At 44.2% G+C, this 17807-nt stretch overlaps 2 protein-coding genes across 6 annotated transcripts; both read left to right on the plus strand.

Annotated features, from left to right (window-relative positions):
• Nucleotides 1–110: 110 nt before the first annotated feature.
• On the plus strand, nt 111–2930 carry PCNA (proliferating cell nuclear antigen). The gene is made up of 6 exons (XM_082779636.1): nt 111–382; nt 928–1025; nt 1405–1472; nt 1639–1833; nt 2132–2255; nt 2370–2930. The coding sequence occupies exons 1-6, from the start codon at nt 162–164 to the stop codon at nt 2450–2452; spliced, it is 789 nt and encodes a 262-aa protein (XP_082635762.1). The 5' UTR covers nt 111–161; the 3' UTR covers nt 2453–2930.
• Nucleotides 2931–5437: 2507 nt separating this feature from the next.
• On the plus strand, nt 5438–11337 carry TMEM230 (transmembrane protein 230). 5 transcript variants are annotated; one of them, XM_082779449.1, is made up of 4 exons: nt 5438–5650; nt 7967–8094; nt 8523–8645; nt 9563–11334. In XM_082779449.1, exons 2-4 carry the CDS (start codon nt 7996–7998, stop codon nt 9701–9703), a joined length of 363 nt encoding a protein of 120 aa, XP_082635575.1. In that variant the 5' UTR covers nt 5438–5650; nt 7967–7995; the 3' UTR covers nt 9704–11334. The 5 variants fall into 5 exon arrangements, with proteins under 5 accessions (XP_082635575.1, XP_082635576.1, XP_082635578.1 ...); XM_082779450.1 differs by having other exon boundaries at nt 5579–5661; nt 9563–11336; XM_082779452.1 differs by having other exon boundaries at nt 5592–5657; nt 9563–11337.
• The last annotated feature ends 6470 nt before the right edge of the window (nt 11338–17807 follow it).

Consider the following 17807-nt stretch of genomic DNA (forward strand, 5'->3'; position numbering starts at 1 on the left):
GCGGCGGCAGAGGAGAGCCGCCCACCATTGGCTGCGGCGCGGAGGGGGGCGGGGCGTAGGAGGTTATAAAGGGGAGGCTCGGCGGGCGGTAGCAGTTGGCGGCTGCGCGTCCCGCTCACGTCGTTGTGCCGGTGCTGCTCGGTGCTGCTGCTGCCGCCAGGATGTTCGAGGCGCGGCTGGTGCAGGGCTCGGTGCTCAAGCGGGTGCTGGAGGCCCTAAAGGACCTCATCACCGAGGCCTGCTGGGACCTGGGCTCGGGCGGCATCAGCCTGCAGAGCATGGACTCCTCGCACGTCTCCCTGGTGCAGCTCACGCTGCGGTCCGAGGGCTTCGACACCTACCGCTGCGACCGCAACATCGCCATGGGCGTCAACCTCTCCAGGTAGCGGCAGGGCCGCCGCGGGGCAGCCCCGGGCCTGCGGCGCTGAGGGTAGTGGGGCCCGCTGGGGCTCGGGGGAGGCGGCGCGTCAGGGGCTCGTGAGGGCCGAGGCGGACCCGCGCCCTCAGGAGCGGCTCGGGGCGCTCGGAGCCCCGCTGTGCGCCCCCCCCCTAGGCCCCCCCCCACACTCCCCTTCTCCTCAGAGCTCTCGCGCCGTCTTTCGCAGCGCGCGCGCGGGGCCCGTGACGTCACTGGCGGCGCCATGCGCGCGGCGCGCTGTGGCGGGAAAGTGCGGCGGTTTGGCGCCATGGCGCCCGCAGCCTCCCCCCCCCCCCCCCACGCTACCCGCCCCTCAACGTGGGGGTCGGGGCTCCTCTGTAACGGCCCAGCGGCCGTGGGCAGCACCTGGGGTCTAGAGCAGCCACGCTGTACCCGAGGTTATTGACAGCTTCTCGATAAACTTGCTTTAGCGTTCCGCAGTAGGCAGCTGGCTTGGTGTTTCTTCTCTGTTTGCAATCCCGTGAGCGGTCTGCTTGTTTTTTTCCTAGCATGTCCAAAATACTGAAATGTGCTGGAAATGAAGACATCATAACGCTCAGAGCAGAAGACAATGCGGATACATTGGCTCTAGTGTTTGAAGCACCAAGTGAGTCTTGTATTGGAGAGCTCATTTGCTACCAGGATAATTTAGGCAATCATAGACCAAGCAGTACGTGCTGATTGTGAGGGTGGTCAGAAATGGGAGGAGTCACCTGATACTTACATGGCCTGGAAATGGGAACTTGGTTTGCTTGACCAGTGTTTCATCTGAAAGAGAATCTTCCTTATGCGACATAAAAATGTTCTTAGGCACATTTTCCTCAGGCAACCTACAAAAGGCAGTTCATGTTGCTTAGATTTCAAGCAAGGTGGATCCTATTGTCACACTTACGGTGTTTTTAATTTGGTAAAAAGTTGGGGGCAGAACTTAAATCCTGACTGGTAGTTTATTTGAAACACTTGGTCAAACTATGCTTTTTCTTTAGATCAGGAAAAGGTTTCTGATTATGAGATGAAGCTAATGGATCTTGATGTGGAGCAGCTTGGAATTCCAGTAAGTAATTGAATGATTGTTTCTTAGCGTGTTTTTCCATGTTCGTGTCAGACACGGTTTGAGATTGTAACAACACTTACCTACTAAAGACTACATAAATTTAAGTGTATTGACTATACCAATCTTATTGGTAAAAGTTTAATTGTGTCACTTTTTTTCTTCACAGGAACAGGAATATAGTTGTGTAGTGAAAATGCCTTCTGCTGAATTTGCACGCATCTGTAGAGATCTCAGCCATATTGGTGATGCAGTTGTCATCTCCTGTGCAAAAGATGGTGTGAAATTTTCAGCTAATGGAGAGCTAGGAAATGGAAACATCAAGCTGTCACAGACTAGTAATGTGGACAAAGAAGAAGAAGCTGTAAGTTAATGCTTACTGTGGTGTCTTCAGCATTGAGTTTTCTACTAATATGACTGGAGGCTAAAGGTGGGCTACTGGATCACATATTTCTCTGATTTATAGAACCAAGTCAACAAATTCTGCCAGCTTTGGGTTCTTAGCCATGGGGCCTGCAAACAGCTCTCAGAGCAAAATGGGGAATACCACTGGCTGCCTTTGCATGAGGTGTTGCTGGGTCTGTGGTGCTGAATTATTTGAGAAACTTCAGAGTACTTGTTGCACCTTGCATTTACCAAACTTTTCAATCTGGCTGTTCTAGGTTACAATAGAGATGAATGAGCCAGTCCAACTGACCTTTGCTCTGAGGTACTTGAATTTTTTTACCAAAGCTACTCCTCTGTCACCTACAGTAACACTCAGCATGTCTGCAGATGTTCCTCTGGGTAAGTAAATGCAGATCTTATTGAAAATCTCCTTGTAAATTCCACCTTAGAACTGTAACAAGTCTTGACTGAATGGCTCTTCTGAATAATTTTTTGCATTTTTTTCTTTACCAGTTGTGGAGTACAAGATTGCTGATATGGGACACTTAAAATACTATCTGGCTCCAAAGATTGAAGACCAACAAGAAGGTTCTTAATTGGACTGGGACTTGAGGTGGAGATCTGGTTGTTCCTGGAGAGAACAACTGACTTTGAGAAGGAAATAGTGTCTGCCATATTACCAGCAGTTTCAGTACATTGGAGCATCCAATGAATACTGTTAAGCATGTTGTGTAGATATCTCTGTAAATATTTTTCAACTTGCTATTTTGCTATACTGGTGTCATTTGAAACAGGATTTTTTTTTTCTAGCCTATTCCTACGCTTCCAGTAATCTTAGATGCTGTCTCTTGGTGAAATACCTTACTTCTTCTGTTATGTGTTAGAGGAGGAGTGGAGTGCATTATTTAACTTCAATAAAGATGACTCCTAGAGTTTCAGCTGTGGAACTATAGTTGACTAGGATTGCTGTTTAATTACGCCACAAGTTTATTTGCCCTCCACCCATTTATTTTTGAAGCTGATACTCTAACTGAAACATGGAAAGTGGAAATAAATTTCATGGTTCTTATACTATTTAAATGTGGATGGATTAATCAATGCTCTGTCAAACTATGCTGATAAACCACTGCATGGGTGGCCAAATACCTTGATTAAATGTGTTGAAGTGGAAGAGGTAGTTACGGTCTGAATAATACATCAAAAATACTGTTGCCTTAAGCAGAGGAGGTTTGTAGAACATCCTTTGTTTAAAATGCATTAGCTTTGCAGATGCAAGAGCTACCTGTTCCAGCAGGGACTAATCCTGTAGCTATCACTTGCACTCCAAATGAAGTCTTGAGGGTGTGTAGACACATGCCAGTGTCACAGTGACTGCAAGTTGCTTGGTGTAGAAAGCTGTATGAGCCTTTCCTGGTTTTAGCTCTGTTACTAGCTTGTTGATGTTAAACCATTCCTGGACAGGTCTGACTGAGCACATTCCATTTCTCTGGTGGCTCTGTCCCCACATGTCTGTTGACAAGTGTAATGCAATCACCTAGATCACAAGCAATTCCTCTTATTTATATTTTTCTACTCATCATTCGTGGAGGTAGAAGGTTTATACTAAAGGCTTGATCATGAAAAACAGGATCCAAAAACTGTTTTGGTAGGTAGCTACTTAATGTTTTTCACTTACTATAGTGCTATAAGCTATCCATAAATCACACCCCCCATCGTGAATCGGTGACTATTTCTTCATGAAGAAACAATGAAAAGCAATCCTGGCTTGATCAGTGCTGTGTAGCAAGCAGTGCTTACAGGGTCTTAAGTATTGTGGGTGCATTCAGGTTTAGGAGGCCCTGTACTTTCCACTGGTCATCTACAATGATACTGAGCATGCCTGTAAACTTGGGTAATCCAACTGATTTAGCGGAACTTCACAAGGTGGCAGTACTGATTCAGAAACAGATCTGCTGCATCATAATGATAAGTGCTTTCATGATTGAAACTAGTACCTCCTCAAAGCCTGGGAACAGGATTTTTTTAATGCTCTCTGCCCTTTTTTACTTCATTGATAGCAGCAATTATTTTTTAGAAAATATTCCATTGCAGTTTTCTTCTGCATGTAGGTCCCTGCATGACTTTTTTTGTTCTGAACTATGTCATATCTCCAGAGCATAAACCATTTATTCTCTTGAATTTTGAGGTTGTTGGTGAGTTCAATACCTCTAAGAACACTCCTGAAAGCAAGATCTAACCTAGCTGTCCTAAAACTTCTCAGCAGCAGTAGAGTTGTTGAGAACAACATTTGGTACCTCAGAATTAGGAGGCTATTTTACCTCAAATGTAATGCTTCCCAGATGGATTGCCACTGTGGTACCCACAAGTGCAGCAAGTAAATAAGTACTTTGGTAAAGAATGAAAGATCCATTGCGTTGAAATAGGAAGAATTCTGTTTTACTGATGCTTGAAGCTGTGCTAGTGAAGCATATCCATTTTTGTGCAACTTCCTGCTATAGTGGGGATTACTGAACTCCTGTTTTATCCATAAACCTAAAAATAAACCATGTGGTTTAATTGCTTATTTTTGCAGCTGTAACAACTAAGTTGAGTAGTTTCTTGTAGTAGGAAATGTCTTAGCATCAGTATGTATGCTCTTGTGTGTGATTTGTGTATGATCTCTCTGGTTAAATCCTTACATTAGCTGAATATTTACTTTGCCATTGCTGTACCCAAATACTGAAGAAACAACAGCTGCTCCATCTTTAAAAATAAATATTAAAAAATGGGGAGGTGTGGTAAAACGCTGCTTCCCCATGTTTGAGGAGGTAAACTTTGAAGTTTATACCTTTCTCCATGACAAGAAAGTCTAATTTATAGAACAAAGTGGGGGTGGTCTTTGAAACTTCAGATCTGGTGTTCCATGCACTAAATTCAGTGCATATCTTATTGATTTACAGGAGTTGGAACCATGCTTATTTCTGCAACTTACTCTTTTATTTTATTTTTTTGGGGGGTGGGGGAGCAATTGGATTAAGTAAATTCCCAGCTGTGATTTATCTGTATTAATACAGTTCCAGGTGTTCAAAATAGGTATTCTCTTTAGTGACCAGCGATAGGACCTGAGGGAATGGTGTCAGGCTGAGGCAGGGGAGGTTCAGGTTTGACATCAGGAAGAGTTTCTCTGAGAAGGCTGTTGCACACTGTACAGGCTCTCCAGGTATATAGCCACGGCACCAGGCCTGTCAGAGTTTAAGAAGTGTTTGGACTGTGCTCTTAGTCATATGGTCTGAATTTTGGGGTAGACCTGTGTGGTGCCAGGAGCTGGACTCGGTGATCCTTGTGGGTCCCTTCCAACTTGGGATATTCTATGAGTCTATGAAAATAGTTTTCTGGCTATACTTTTTCTGTTAAATACGCATAGCTGTGATGGAGGGGTGTGCTCTCCCTGCAGACAAGTTTATGTCCTGAGCTTCCTTTAGAAAATCAATATTTTAAAGCATATGTAGCAGCAATGTGTATAAGAACATTCTGCTTCATAAACAAGTCACAAACGCAGGTCAGCTTGGTGCTCAGTGGGTCTTGCATGACCAGGGTGACCACAATGCACATCCATGCCAACCTGCCCCGCAGCTCTAATTTCAGCTGCCAGTCCTGAGCGCAAGGCTCAAAATAACTCAGTGGAGCTGAGCCAGCGAGCGGCTGCTGCCATAACCTGGAAGGAAATGACAGGCACTGAATAAACTTCCTGGGTCGGCCTGCGGCTGGAGCACGGAGGAAAAGCGGCAGCGGGAGTGATGGGTTTGACCAGCAGCGTGAGTTGTCGGTACCTCTTGGCTTGGGTTAACCTTCCAAAGCTCTAATGCTGCTCCCGGCACAGCGTGCAGTTCTCGGGGCGTCGTCAGACATGTTGTGAACTTCCTGTTCTGCAGCAGAGAAACCATTTTGCCTCCGCGGGAGGGGATCAGATGGGTTTGTCACACCAGCATTGAGGTTTGAGCTCCCAGATGGGGCAGGAAATGACATCCCCCTTCCTTCCTTACTCCCAGGTGCAGAGGGTAGAAATTCGTATCACTGCTGTGAGAAGGAAAAACAGGATTTTGGCCTGAAGTGGCACGATTGCTTTTATTTGCATGTTCCCCTTTGAGCCCTGGCTTACCCTGGAAGTCCTGCCCCAGGCAGTTCTGGTTCCTGCTGCGTATGAAGCATGGCGGTAGCACAGCGTTATTAGAGGGCTTGGATGGCAAGCATGCCTCCCCATTTGTTTGCCTATAGAGCACAGCAGTGAACTTGTTTCTGATCCTCTGCAGTTCTTGAGCGCAAGGAGAGTGAAGCTCAGTGGACATGAAAGTGGCCCTTAAACATGAGGTCCGAGGCAGCGCTTTGTGCTTCATAGCCTCGTGTTGGTTAGCAAGGAAATGCAGAGGGCTAGAATGGTTGACGCAGGTGTAAACTGGAAATTATCGCTGGGAAGCCACTAGGAATGGCCTGGTAAATAATGTGACAGGCAGTAAACAGTCCCACGGAATGTGGGGGCAAACAGGAACAGAGTCAGGACATCTGACAGGGTTTGGGTGTGCTGATTTCCTGTCTTCTTCCCTTTCTGCACTTTGACCCCATGGGTATGTGGGAGGCTTTGGCGGCATTTTAGCACAATGAACTTAGGAGAAAACAAAAGTAAAAATAAGATGTGTAAAGAAGCTGAGGGTGTGTGTCACTACCCAGTGGGTGGGTGATACCCCTACTACCCATAGGGATAGAAATGTGTTTTTCTTACAGAAAAAAGCAAAAAAGTTCAAGTTAAAGGTATAGCTGAGGGGGATTTAAGATCGGAAGATGTTGGATGTTTTATAGAAGTCAAATTTACTGAACAAGAAACAAACCTGATGGCAAGGGAATGTGCCAACATGATGTGAGCAGAGATGAAAAAGGATAAATTGTTATTAATGTGAGTGAGACAAAGAATTTCCATTCAAATGGAGACTAAATATTTTGAGGAGTTCCTATTACCTTAGCTGTCAAATACCATTACGGAAAGTGCATCTTTATCCCTTCCTGTAGAAGCAATTGGGATATATGCCTTTTTATTTTATTTTTTTAATTCAAGCTTTCCTAGAAATTAAAAAAATATATATTGAAGGCAGTGCAGGAAATGTATATTCTGCCTCTTTGGGAATTCAGCACAGGTTCAAGGCTGTGGGTGAGCAGGTGCCTAATGCATAGGTCCTGTATAGGGGAAACCAGCAGCTGGGAGTTGTCAGCCTCTGTTAAATGGCTCTGCAGTGTGTCAGGGATGTGTTGGCAGGCCAGATCCAGGCTTCAGTTTATGAGAAGACAGGCTCCAAGGCACAGAAGAAAGCTGGCTCTGCCCATCTCCCTGTTCTGATAACCCAGGACTGTCACTGCTGGCAGCAAAACCACAGGGTTAGGCTTCACTGTGTAGTGAAATTGCAGGGTATGGCTCTGTGTAACTAAATAAAGTTCAACCCTGAATACTTCCTCCCTTGCAGCTAGATAGGCAAGTGACCTATGCTTTTTAACTCCCTGCTGTTTTTTGGTTGCCTCATGTGCTAACCACCCCATCCCCTTGTCATGTTCCTGCTGAGTCATGACCCAAACTGTCTTAGGGATGACAGCTCCATTTCATTCTATTTTCCAGTGTTTTTTTTTTTTTTTTTTCCAAAATGGATTTATTGCAAAATATCTGGCTGGTTGAAAAGTTGCTTTGTTTAATTTTGGTTTGGGTGTATTTAATAGCGGCCCTATTTAGAAATAGGTGGATGTCAGACATCTTACTGCTGGAAGTGTGATCTCCTTGCAAATAAGACCTGGCTGATTATGAGGGCATATTATTCTGGAACTTCTGTCGGGTTTTTTGTTTTGAAATATTGACAAATCCAAACTTGTCTGCAGCTATATTTTTTGCCTTCTATTTTAGACTTAAATACAAAATTTTATTTTAAAAGATTTAATTCATGAAAGTGTACAAGGATTTTTTTTGGTTACTATGGGCTTAACACTCCTGTGCTTTTCTTAGGAAACATAATCCACATCTGACTCCATCATCCACTTAGCTCTGTTTCATTTGTTTGTTTGTTTGTTTGTTTGTTTTTGCTATTTTTGTTTTCCAGGTTCTAGCTGATTCCCAAGCATCATTGTAATGATGTCATCAAGAATGAATCTGTCTGCTGGCATTCCCAGTAGTAAAGTCAAGTATTCCAAGCTTTCCAGTACTGATGATGGATATATTGACCTGCAGGTAAAAAGTAGCAAATAAAACCTCTTTGTACTGCTTCTCTGTCTTTAAGCTACTAGTGGGGGCTGCTATAGCTTTGCATATGCATGTGAGACTGCTTTTTGTTTGTGTCCACCAGAAAGGTACAAACCTATCCACAAGCCATCACTCCAGTCTCCTCTAGAAAGCTCACAGAGCACAACTGAAAAAAACATTTATTGTTTAGTAGCGTCAGATTCATTTCTTTGGAGGGAGATGAAAATCAGAGCAATGAGTATAAATGCTAGCTTGGACAGCAGTGTCTGCATGGGCAGGGTTCGTTGCAGAGAGGCTGTTATAGAGCCATGCATCAGGGCCACTGCAGTATTTCGTTTGCTGTCATCTATGCCGTGGTTAGAAGCGAACTGTGCTGGGGTAAGCTGTTAATTTTTTTTTTTCCCTTTTCCATCCAGTTCAAGAAGAGCCCACCAAAAATTCCCTACAAGGCAATTGCACTTGCTGTCGTGCTCTTCATGATTGGGACCTTTCTCATTATCATAGGAGCCCTCCTCTTGGCAGGATACATTAGCAAAGGTGTAAGTGGTTTGATTACAAGTTCTGTATTGTTTGCCCCTCCCAAAGCCTGCCAGAACTATCATGTTCAGTGCAGAAATTCAGAGGAAAAGACCTGTAAACAAGAAAGTAATCCCCCTTCCTGCCACACTGGTATTTGCTAACAGGCCTGCTCCTCTGGCAGTAGAGTCCTTTATCTCTAGTTAGCAACTTGGGAGTGGGTCCATAGCTGGAGAGGAGATCTGCAAGGAAGGGATGAATTTCTGTCCTACCAGGTGGTACAGTTCCATTTTAATGCCACATCATTGCAGTGATCAGCTTGCTGTATTGGTGAAAAAATCCTGGGATCATCACACTTCTAGTACAGATCCCCCACTTTCTCTAACAGGTACCTGATTGCTATATAGAACACAGCACTGCTTTTCTCCCCTCTCTGCCTTTACAATCCATTGAAAGCAGATCTGATGCTTGCAGTTGACATTGTGCTTCTCTGTGACACACTTCTCCTTTTACCCAGTGCAGTATGGAACTGCTTTACAGTTGGCAGCTGCTGCTTATCGTTGTTGAAACAGCAGCATTTTGGCCATATCGGAAGCAGTCCAGGCCCAGATAGGAGAGCTTAGCCAAGCACGCAGGACTCAGCCTGTGGTTGGCAATTTTGTCATGTGATGAGTGTCAGGAGGAGCCACCCCTCCAGCCTAAAGGAAAAGTTCAGTTGAGGTTTCCTGTAGCATCAAGTGGATGCCAGACCAGGAAGAGGAATTAGAGCTCAGCCTGAAGAAAGCTGAGAGATTTGAGATGGATTTTATTTTTGTCAGCTAGCCAGGCCTTAGGGATGAATAATTGTGGTAGTTTGCTTGGTGAGGCAGGGCCTGAGTAAACGAAAAGACCTTGATATGGATCTCTTACTGCACTTACACAGCTTTTCTGTCTGACGCAGGGAACGGACCGTGCTATCCCCGTGCTCATCATCGGGATTCTTGTATTTCTCCCAGGCTTCTACCACCTGCGCATTGCATATTACGCTTCCAAAGGCTACCGGGGCTATTCTTACGACGATATCCCAGATTTTGATGACTGAATGATGTTCCTGATGTTATAATTAGGTTAGTGTTAAGAGCTGCTAGTTACCCTGGATATTGGAGGAAGCTGTTAAGATTGTAAATGAAGTATATCAGTCATGTGATGCAACTTCCGGTTTTCAAAATTCGGTGCTGAAGTGCTGCAAGCTTTTCAGTTGGGGGAACAAGGGGGTTAAACATGGAATCAACCAAAAGTATTGCAACATTAGGTGGGAAGAACATGTGGTTCATCATATTTTTTCTCTTGGTTACATAATGCTGGTTGCTTGTAAGAAGTTACTCTTGGGCAAGGCAATTCTAGCAATTTTCCAAAAATAGTTGAGCCAGACAGTTTCAGCAGTAAAGATATTTGTTTTTCTAACTGCTTCATAGAGTTTATTTTATTTTTTTGAGAGATCTTTGCTATGCTTGTTTTTTGAGTTGCAAGCACCATACATAACTTCTTTTTTGCTCTCTGCCTATCAGAAGGGCTTCCAACTTACTTGTCTTGTGCTTGTCTTGAGTAATGGAAATCATATGTGTACAAGGGGGGAAAAATGCACTTGCATGAAATAATTTATACAAACTGCATTTGCTGCACAACTCCTTGCTAGACTGACCAATCTTATGCACTCACCAAACGCATTCTTCAGAAGCAAGCTGTTTCCCATGTCACTGCTACTCTTGGCAAAATCAGACTGTCATCCTTTAAAAGGATGGACTGTTGTGGGATTTTGCTTACTTTAAGATGAATAGAGACAGGGAGAAGAACTGGAGTATGGGCCAGCATTCAAGTGTCTAAATACAAAAATCTTGGGTTTGACAGGTGTGGGTATTGGAGACCTGAATTCCAGCTATCTGTATGTATATTTGGGATCATTTTATCCTCGATACATTGTGACTAACTCCCTATACCAGTGAAAAGAATCTCTGTATAGTTTGTACTGAATAAATTGTTTGTATTGTTTTGCTAGCTTCAGTAATAGCTTATTCAGGGAAAACCAATTGGTAGCTCTGTACTTGATGCAAAAGTAAAACTCACTGTCTCCTTAAGTGGGAGTGAACCAAGTGTCCTGAAGGATAAGTATGTGACAAGATGTAGAAATGCAAGCCTCAAGTATATGTATTTTACATGAATAAACTTCACTATATTCTGTGTACAAATTACAAGCTCATCTTTTTCACATTCATAGATCTCAGTGTATGCTAAAAATGGTCCTGGGCAGAGAGGTTAATACTTCAGCTGAGTCTGCTGTTGCTTACTGCTTCTAGTTTCTGATGTAGTTGCTACAGTCAGCAATAGACTTTGATGAGCCAGCAGCTTTGAAACAGCTCCAACTGCTCTGCAGGACCCTTGGCTTGGTTTTGGGCAGAGCTGGGAACCCGGAATCTCTAGAGCAGCAATGCAGAGTATCCTAGGTGTGACAAGATTATGTGCTGCTTCAGAAGCCCAGGCTTCACTTTTTGAACCTCTTGTGCAGTATTTGAATGTGCAAAGACCCCAAACTTCTAATAGCTTGGTGTCAGTGTCCAAATATCTGGTCCTTTTATGTAACAGGGAGTAGTGTCTACATATGACTTGCAGTCTGGTACTGATACTCCAGAATTGTGCCAGGCATAGCTCATATGGACTGAAAATTTGAAAGGGAGAGGGACAAATACAGAGCAGGTCCTTGGAGATGGTCAGAAGACTTTCTTGGACAAAAGTCTTGCTCTGAAAGTGCAAAATCACTTTGTCTTTTTTCCTTCCTCATTTTTCTATTCCTCCTCCAATGTTCTAGAGTAAACTCAAAGCCTGAGCCAAGGTCTTCTTTTTTTAACCTACAACAATTCCCTTGTTTGACTTGATTAATTGGCTTGTGTGTGCCCCAGTGGTGCACTCTGAGGTCTAACTGATAGAATTCAGGATCTCCTTTTTGCCTTTCCATCTCTGAAGGCAACAACTACGTGTGTTCTCTCTTGCTCTGCTGCGTCACACTGGCCCTGGCCATCACCCGTCTCATGTTCCTGACGCAGCCAGCCCCTGGGCTGGTGGCAGCCCAGCTTCCCAGATGTCACACATTCTTGGCAGCAGCTGGAATCCCTCAATTAAAGCTGGGTCTGGCCAGGAAAGTCGCTGCTGACGCAAAACCATGAATCAGCCTCTATTAGGGAATAAGAATGTGGGTTTGTTTGGTTTGGGGAAAGGGGACAGGGAGTTGAGATGGAAAAAGAGGAGTAGGGGGAGAAGATGCCTTCAAGGGCTGATAGGATGCAGAAAGTTGAGAAGCCTGGGGCAACTGAGAGGGGTAAGTAAATGTAGGGGACAGGTGAGGAACATAGTGACATTTCTGGAGGGTTGACAATTTATTTTTTGAAACGGCAAACCCTCAGACAACACAACGTATAAATAAAATCAGTCCCTACCCTGGTGCTCACAGGGCTGTCTGTATGATGAATGGACACTGGGAAAATTTCCTCTCTACAGGGATGTTTTGCATCTAATTTGGAAAGTCAAAATGGACATTTCAGGGGAAAAAAAAGGTGTGTTGACTACTCAAATGTAGATCCAGGCTACTTAATTCTTGGAGTTTGCGTGGTGTATTCTAAGTGTGGCTTTCAAGGGTACAAGTTTCTTTTGTGTCCAATCTTCTATTGTCTAGCTGTAGTGTAGCTAACACCAGGTGTTCATTTTTCCTTAGAAAATAAACTAATGTACATTTTGGAAAATTTGGATAATTTTACTGTAGCATTTGTTTCTGTGATAAGCATGGTCCATGCCTTCATGGCAGTGGTGCTCCTCTGGGTAGGTTTGAGGATAATCAGGGCTGTCAGCTCTTACTTTTGTTAAAGTATTATATAAAGGCATCACAGTTTTCCTTCTAAATGCAGCCATTGCCCATTCCTTGTTCTAGTCCCTGAGTGCTGATACATTACAACAGGATCTTTTACAATTTTTCCTTCTACTCCAGCCACCCCATGGACCTGCATGGATGATTTGCACAGCTGGCTTGCCTCAGCTCCCGGAGTGTGGAGCTGCATCCTTGCCTCCACCCTGTGTGCTCAGTGCTTCTGACAAAACCCACAGCTAATGGCTGTGCTCCTCAGTTCCCTTTCTGTAAAATTGTCTGTTGTGGGTTTGGGGAGAGCTGACTGATGAGGGTAATAGGAAAATACCTGTGAAGAAGTTTCTGGTTCTAGAGCAGGGCTTGAATGACAAATAAGGCAGAGGTTGAACACTGATGAATGGGGGTAATACTGAAGTAGCTGTTTCCTTTATTGAGCATCATCCATTCTGGGCACTTGGTGAGGCAGCTGTCTCAGAAAAAATAGTTGGCATTTATATAGTTTGATGGGATATTATTATACACAGAAGCTCTCTAGCAAGAACAGGCACCCAGATTTAAGGCTTTTCTCTAGTTTATGAGTGCCTGAATTTATATCCTCAGTGATGTTTTTCTGTTGCTGTGGTGTGGTGTATTTATATGATTGTTTGATTCTAGAGTCCCCTGAAGGCCCAAGCTACTAGCAGTCCCAAAGAAATTCTGCCAAACATGTTATTTATAAAAGAAAATAAGCCCTTTAGGTCAATCTCACAATTTTTACTTAAGTGTCTGGAGTGAGCACAGCTAATACAAGTTGCAAAGCATAATCACATCAGAGGAAACTTCCCTTAACTACACAAGCTGTTTGAAATGTCTAGGTGAATAAATTGAGGGGAACAAACAAGGTACCACTGAAGACAGTCTGGGTAGCTGCAGATATTAACTTTGAGCCCTAAACACTCATGCTAAATCCATAATGACTTTCTCTAATCCTCTTTTGCAGTGGCTCATTGTTAATGACATATGCTTTCTGAGACAGAATGCGACCCATTCCCCTCCTCTTCAGTAGGCTCCTTCTCACTGTTGGTGGTACAAATGCCAACCTCTGAGAGATATGGCCACCAACAGCTCCTGGATCAAAACTGCCATATATAATTAATGTTGATTTTCTAACACCTCCCACTGCCAGTTCCCAGTGAGAAGGAAAGTAAGGCAACAGACTTGTACCAAGCAGTGACATTCAAGCATAGAGCTAAGGAGTCAACCTGCTGCCCACACACAGGCTGAGGGACTTCAGTGGGCTTCCAGGAGAGGCTTCAGACCTCAAGATGCTGCTAAAAGCAACGTAACAGTCTCTGCCAACTCATGCACTGGCTAAAGTAGGAGACAGCGAGAGTTTATAGCAAGCATCAGATCCAACACTGCACCTCCAAGGTTGTGGCTGATTCCCTTGGTGAAACATTCTGTGCACGGGCCCTGCACAAAAGGGGCTCTTTGTATCACAAGGCAAAAATAGGAGGCATAGAGATACACTCAGCAGTAGAAAGGAGCAATAGGAAAAGCCAGAATTAACCAAAGCTTTGTGCAAATGGTTCTGATAAATGGTTGAGAGAAGAGGGAGAAATTGTGTTTCTGTAGGTTGCTTGATGTGATAAAGGCAGTGGTGTGGCAGTTCACCAGCCTGGAGATATTACTGCACGTGAGCCTCGAGTCCAAGTGAAACCACACCTGTGAAGGGCTTATCACACTATGCTGTTCTCCCAGTTCATCTTTGTTTTAAGGTTAGTGGAGCCAACAATGCTGTGCTCCTTACAGGTGCAGTGATTTTGCATCTATCCATATGAAGAGCCTAGTAACGAGGCATCATATGTCTCACTGTTGTGAGGAGGTGAGTGCTAATTCCTCTTGTCTCATGCTTCCCCTATAAGGACCCTAGCACCTAAATGACTAGCAAACCTTTACCCACCAACATTCAATGGCAGTTAACCTGTGAGAGCTTTCTACAGGGAAGATCCTGGGAAAGGGGGTTGTCAGTACTCTCAGCAACAACTTTCCTTGCACTATATATATTTCTTGGCATCATTGTTGATCTTTCTCTCTGAAGTTCTCCATGTGTTAGTTCTGATGGAAGTTCATGGGACAAGGAGAAGAGCAAGGCCCATCACTAATCTTGTGATGGTGTAGCAAGCAGGATCTTGGGTTTCCAACCCAAGAGAAAACTTGTTTCTCTTCTCTCAGCAGTGATTTTATGTCCTTTTTTTATAAATTGATCCTAGAGGCCTGGCTGGATGTCATCCATCTGGATGATCATCCCTTGAGGGCTGAGGACTGTCTGTGGAGAGGGGTGGTTGTAAAGGGGCTGGGATGGCCAGCAGGTTTGTAACTGATCATAGTCCTGAAAATATTTTAGTAGAAATTGTGTGAAACATCTGCAGAGAATGAGGGAGAGAGGATGTGATGACTGACTTGGAGCATGCTGCATATAATCAATGCACTATAAATATAGCCATAAAATGAATGTTTTGCTTGAATAAACAGTGCAATCTACAACAGCACCTCTAGTGCTCTTCCAGTACCCATCACACAGGAACAGTTAGATTAGACCCTACAGTTGCGGTCTGCTTTCTTTCTGTCACCTGCAGTTAGCCAAATTCAGCAACATTTGCCATGGAGAGGCTCCATGCTATGATGCTACTTTTATAGCAATACGAATTTTGCTTAGCGTAAAAAACAACGTAAAAACCTGCAGGGTAGGAAGAAATGACTCGGCACAACAGTTCTGTCCTTTCTAATCAGATTTGTGCTATACTCCACTTAAGCTGAGGTCTAAATGAGTTTCTCCACATTCCTCCCCCTCATGCCTAGTCCTTAAAAGTCCAAAGCATCAGCCCATTCATACAACCACTCCTTGCATCTTCTGTCTTTCCCTAAACAGCTCGTTAGCTCCTTAATATTTCTCTCTTCCTTTGTCCTGCTCCTCCCAGCAAGATCACCACCTGCAAAGCACCTCCCTGACTTCTGCCTTTCCACTGGGCAATTTTCTCATTGCTGTGTTCTGGAGCTGCAGCTCATCAGTTTAGCAGATAAGTGCAAATTGTCCAACCCTCAGATCTCTCCAGCCTTCCAGCTGCTAGCAGAACCCTTTAGTTTGCCTTCTCCAGCTCAGGGAAGACAGTAATTCTTCCCTCGTTTTCACCCTTCTCTTCCTGGTGAAAACTGCGGGCAAAAATTGTTCTTTTTCCTAGAGCTCTGCACTCAGCCCAAGTGATGTCTGCATGCTGCAAAGCAGCTGGCATGCCATGTTCCATGCTCACTGAGTGAAATGTCAGTGTGTGTCAGGGCTTCCTTCTTCCTTCCTTAATACACAAGCAGCTTGAGATTTTTAGGAATGCTGGATTTAACTAAAAATAGTCCAGACAGTTCAGTGGGCCACGACAGATTCCTCCCTCCCAAGAGTTTTGTTCTGAGATAGAGCCAAGGGTCAAGGTAGAAGAAAAAAAAAAGTCTTTGAAAAAAAGCTTAATTGTGGATTAGAAATTATTGTTTTCAAATAATTTCATTGAGCTTTCGCTGGTGTAGATGGACTGTTTTTCTTCTCCAGGCTCAGGCAAACTTTCTTTTGTGCTGGTTGGGTACATGTTCTATTGAGGCCTTTGCCTTCCTGCTTTCACCTGTGTATAGGAAGGTGTTAAGAAAGTTCTTTTAATTGGAAGTAAGGCAATTATTAAGAGGTCTTTTTTGTGGCCATGGACAGAGCTTGCTCGTGACAAGAATTGGGAAGCAAACATTTCCTTCCTTTACATTGTATTGTGTTGGATATTAAGCCACGATGCTGTCCTCCATCTCTTGGAGCTTGCCTTTCTGAAGGTGATCTATAACTTTTCCAGTCCTGCTACAATTACAGTAAGGAAAAAAATTGCAATGAATTGTCTTTGAGAAGGCTCCATTTCTGCAAAATTTTTTGGCACTGAAAGCATAAGTTCCATGGAGGAATTAACATTTTAGTCTGAGTTTGCAAAACAAAGAATAAAATCCACCTGTCACCACTAATTAATTTTATTTTGAAATATTTACTTGGGCTGCAGTAGTAGCTGCTCTTAAGTCTTTAAAGGATTAGCTGCCTGCTAGTTGTTCATGCCTGCAACCATTTATTTAAGCTGTTGCTGCAAATCATGCTGTTAACCTGTCATGCAAGGTTTCAGCCCTTATTTGCTCGTCAGTGAGAAATGCATGGTACACTCAAGTCGCTGACGCGATAGTGGGAAGTTAACACATCTGCAGTCAGGTCTTCTTCCCCCAATTTAACATGCTTCTTGAAGGAGGGAAAGACAGAAGACACGTATAGTAATAATGGTCTACTCTGTGTAGGATATTACAAAGTCTGACTAACAGAGGCTGATAGAAGTTTAAGGAACATGAATTGTGTGTACAAATGTATCACGCTCCCTGCCCTGAAGATATGGTCAGCTTTCACTTCTGTGCTTTTCCATGTGCTGTTACCAAAGACAAATAGCTCCTCTCTTTCTCCTGCTGACGCATCAAAAAGGATGCAGCATTTCCATTGCACTGCATCCCAATGTTTGGTTGCATTTGTCATATCATGTTGCATCTTCTTTAATATAAGTGGTCAAACCAATCATAGAATATCCTGAGTTGGAAGGGACCCATAAGGATCATCAAGTCCAACTCCTGGCACCACACAGGTTTGCCCAAAAGTTTAGACCATGTGCCTAAGTGCACAGCCCAATCGCTTTTTAAATTCAGACAGGCTCGGTGCAGTGACTACATCCCTCGGGAGCCTGTTCCAGTGTGCAACCACCCACTCAGTGAAGAACCTCTTCCTGATGTCCAGCCTAAACTTCCCCTGCCTCAGCTTAACACCATTCCCGCGGGTCCTATCACTGGTGTTTACAGAGAATAGGTCACCTGCCTCTCCACTTCCCCTCGCGAGGAAGTTGTAGACAGCGATGAGGTCTCCCCTCAGCCTCCTCTTCTCCAGGCTGAACAGGCCCAGTGCCCTCAGCCGCTCCTCATATGTTTTCCCCTCTAGGCCCTTCACTGTCTTCATCGCCCTCCTCTGGACACTCCCCAACAGTTTAATGTCCTTTTTGTACTGTGGTGCCCAGAACTGCACACAGTACTCAAGGTGAGGCCGGACCAGCACAGAGTAGAGCGGGACAATCACCTCTCTCGACTGACTAGTAATGCTGTGCCTGATGCACCCCAGGATACAGTTGGCCTTCCTGGCTGCAAGGGCACACTGCTGGCTCATGTTCAACTTGCTGTCAACCACAACCCCCAGATCCCTCTCCAGAGGGCT

The sequence above is a fragment of the Aythya marila genome (assembly GCF_965140915.1).
Source record: "Aythya marila genome assembly, chromosome: 26".
In the NCBI taxonomy this organism is placed as follows: domain Eukaryota; kingdom Metazoa; phylum Chordata; class Aves; order Anseriformes; family Anatidae; genus Aythya; species Aythya marila.

What these genes read in the sequence shown, in the direction of transcription:
- TMEM230 (XM_082779449.1), top strand. Translation starts at nt 7,996, where the DNA reads ATGATGTCATCAAGAATGAATCTGTCTGCTGGCATTCCCAGTAGTAAA. An exon ending in ATGGATATATTGACCTGCAG is followed by an intron (nt 8,095 to 8,522) that starts GTAAAAAGTAGC and finishes TTTTCCATCCAG; the next exon opens with TTCAAGAAGAGCCCACCAAA. An exon ending in CAGGATACATTAGCAAAGGT is followed by an intron (nt 8,646 to 9,562) that starts GTAAGTGGTTTG and finishes TGTCTGACGCAG; the next exon opens with GGAACGGACCGTGCTATCCC.
- PCNA (XM_082779636.1), top strand. Translation starts at nt 162, where the DNA reads ATGTTCGAGGCGCGGCTGGTGCAGGGCTCGGTGCTCAAGCGGGTGCTG. An exon ending in ATGGGCGTCAACCTCTCCAG is followed by an intron (nt 383 to 927) that starts GTAGCGGCAGGG and finishes TTTTTTTCCTAG; the next exon opens with CATGTCCAAAATACTGAAAT. An exon ending in TCTAGTGTTTGAAGCACCAA is followed by an intron (nt 1,026 to 1,404) that starts GTGAGTCTTGTA and finishes CTTTTTCTTTAG; the next exon opens with ATCAGGAAAAGGTTTCTGAT.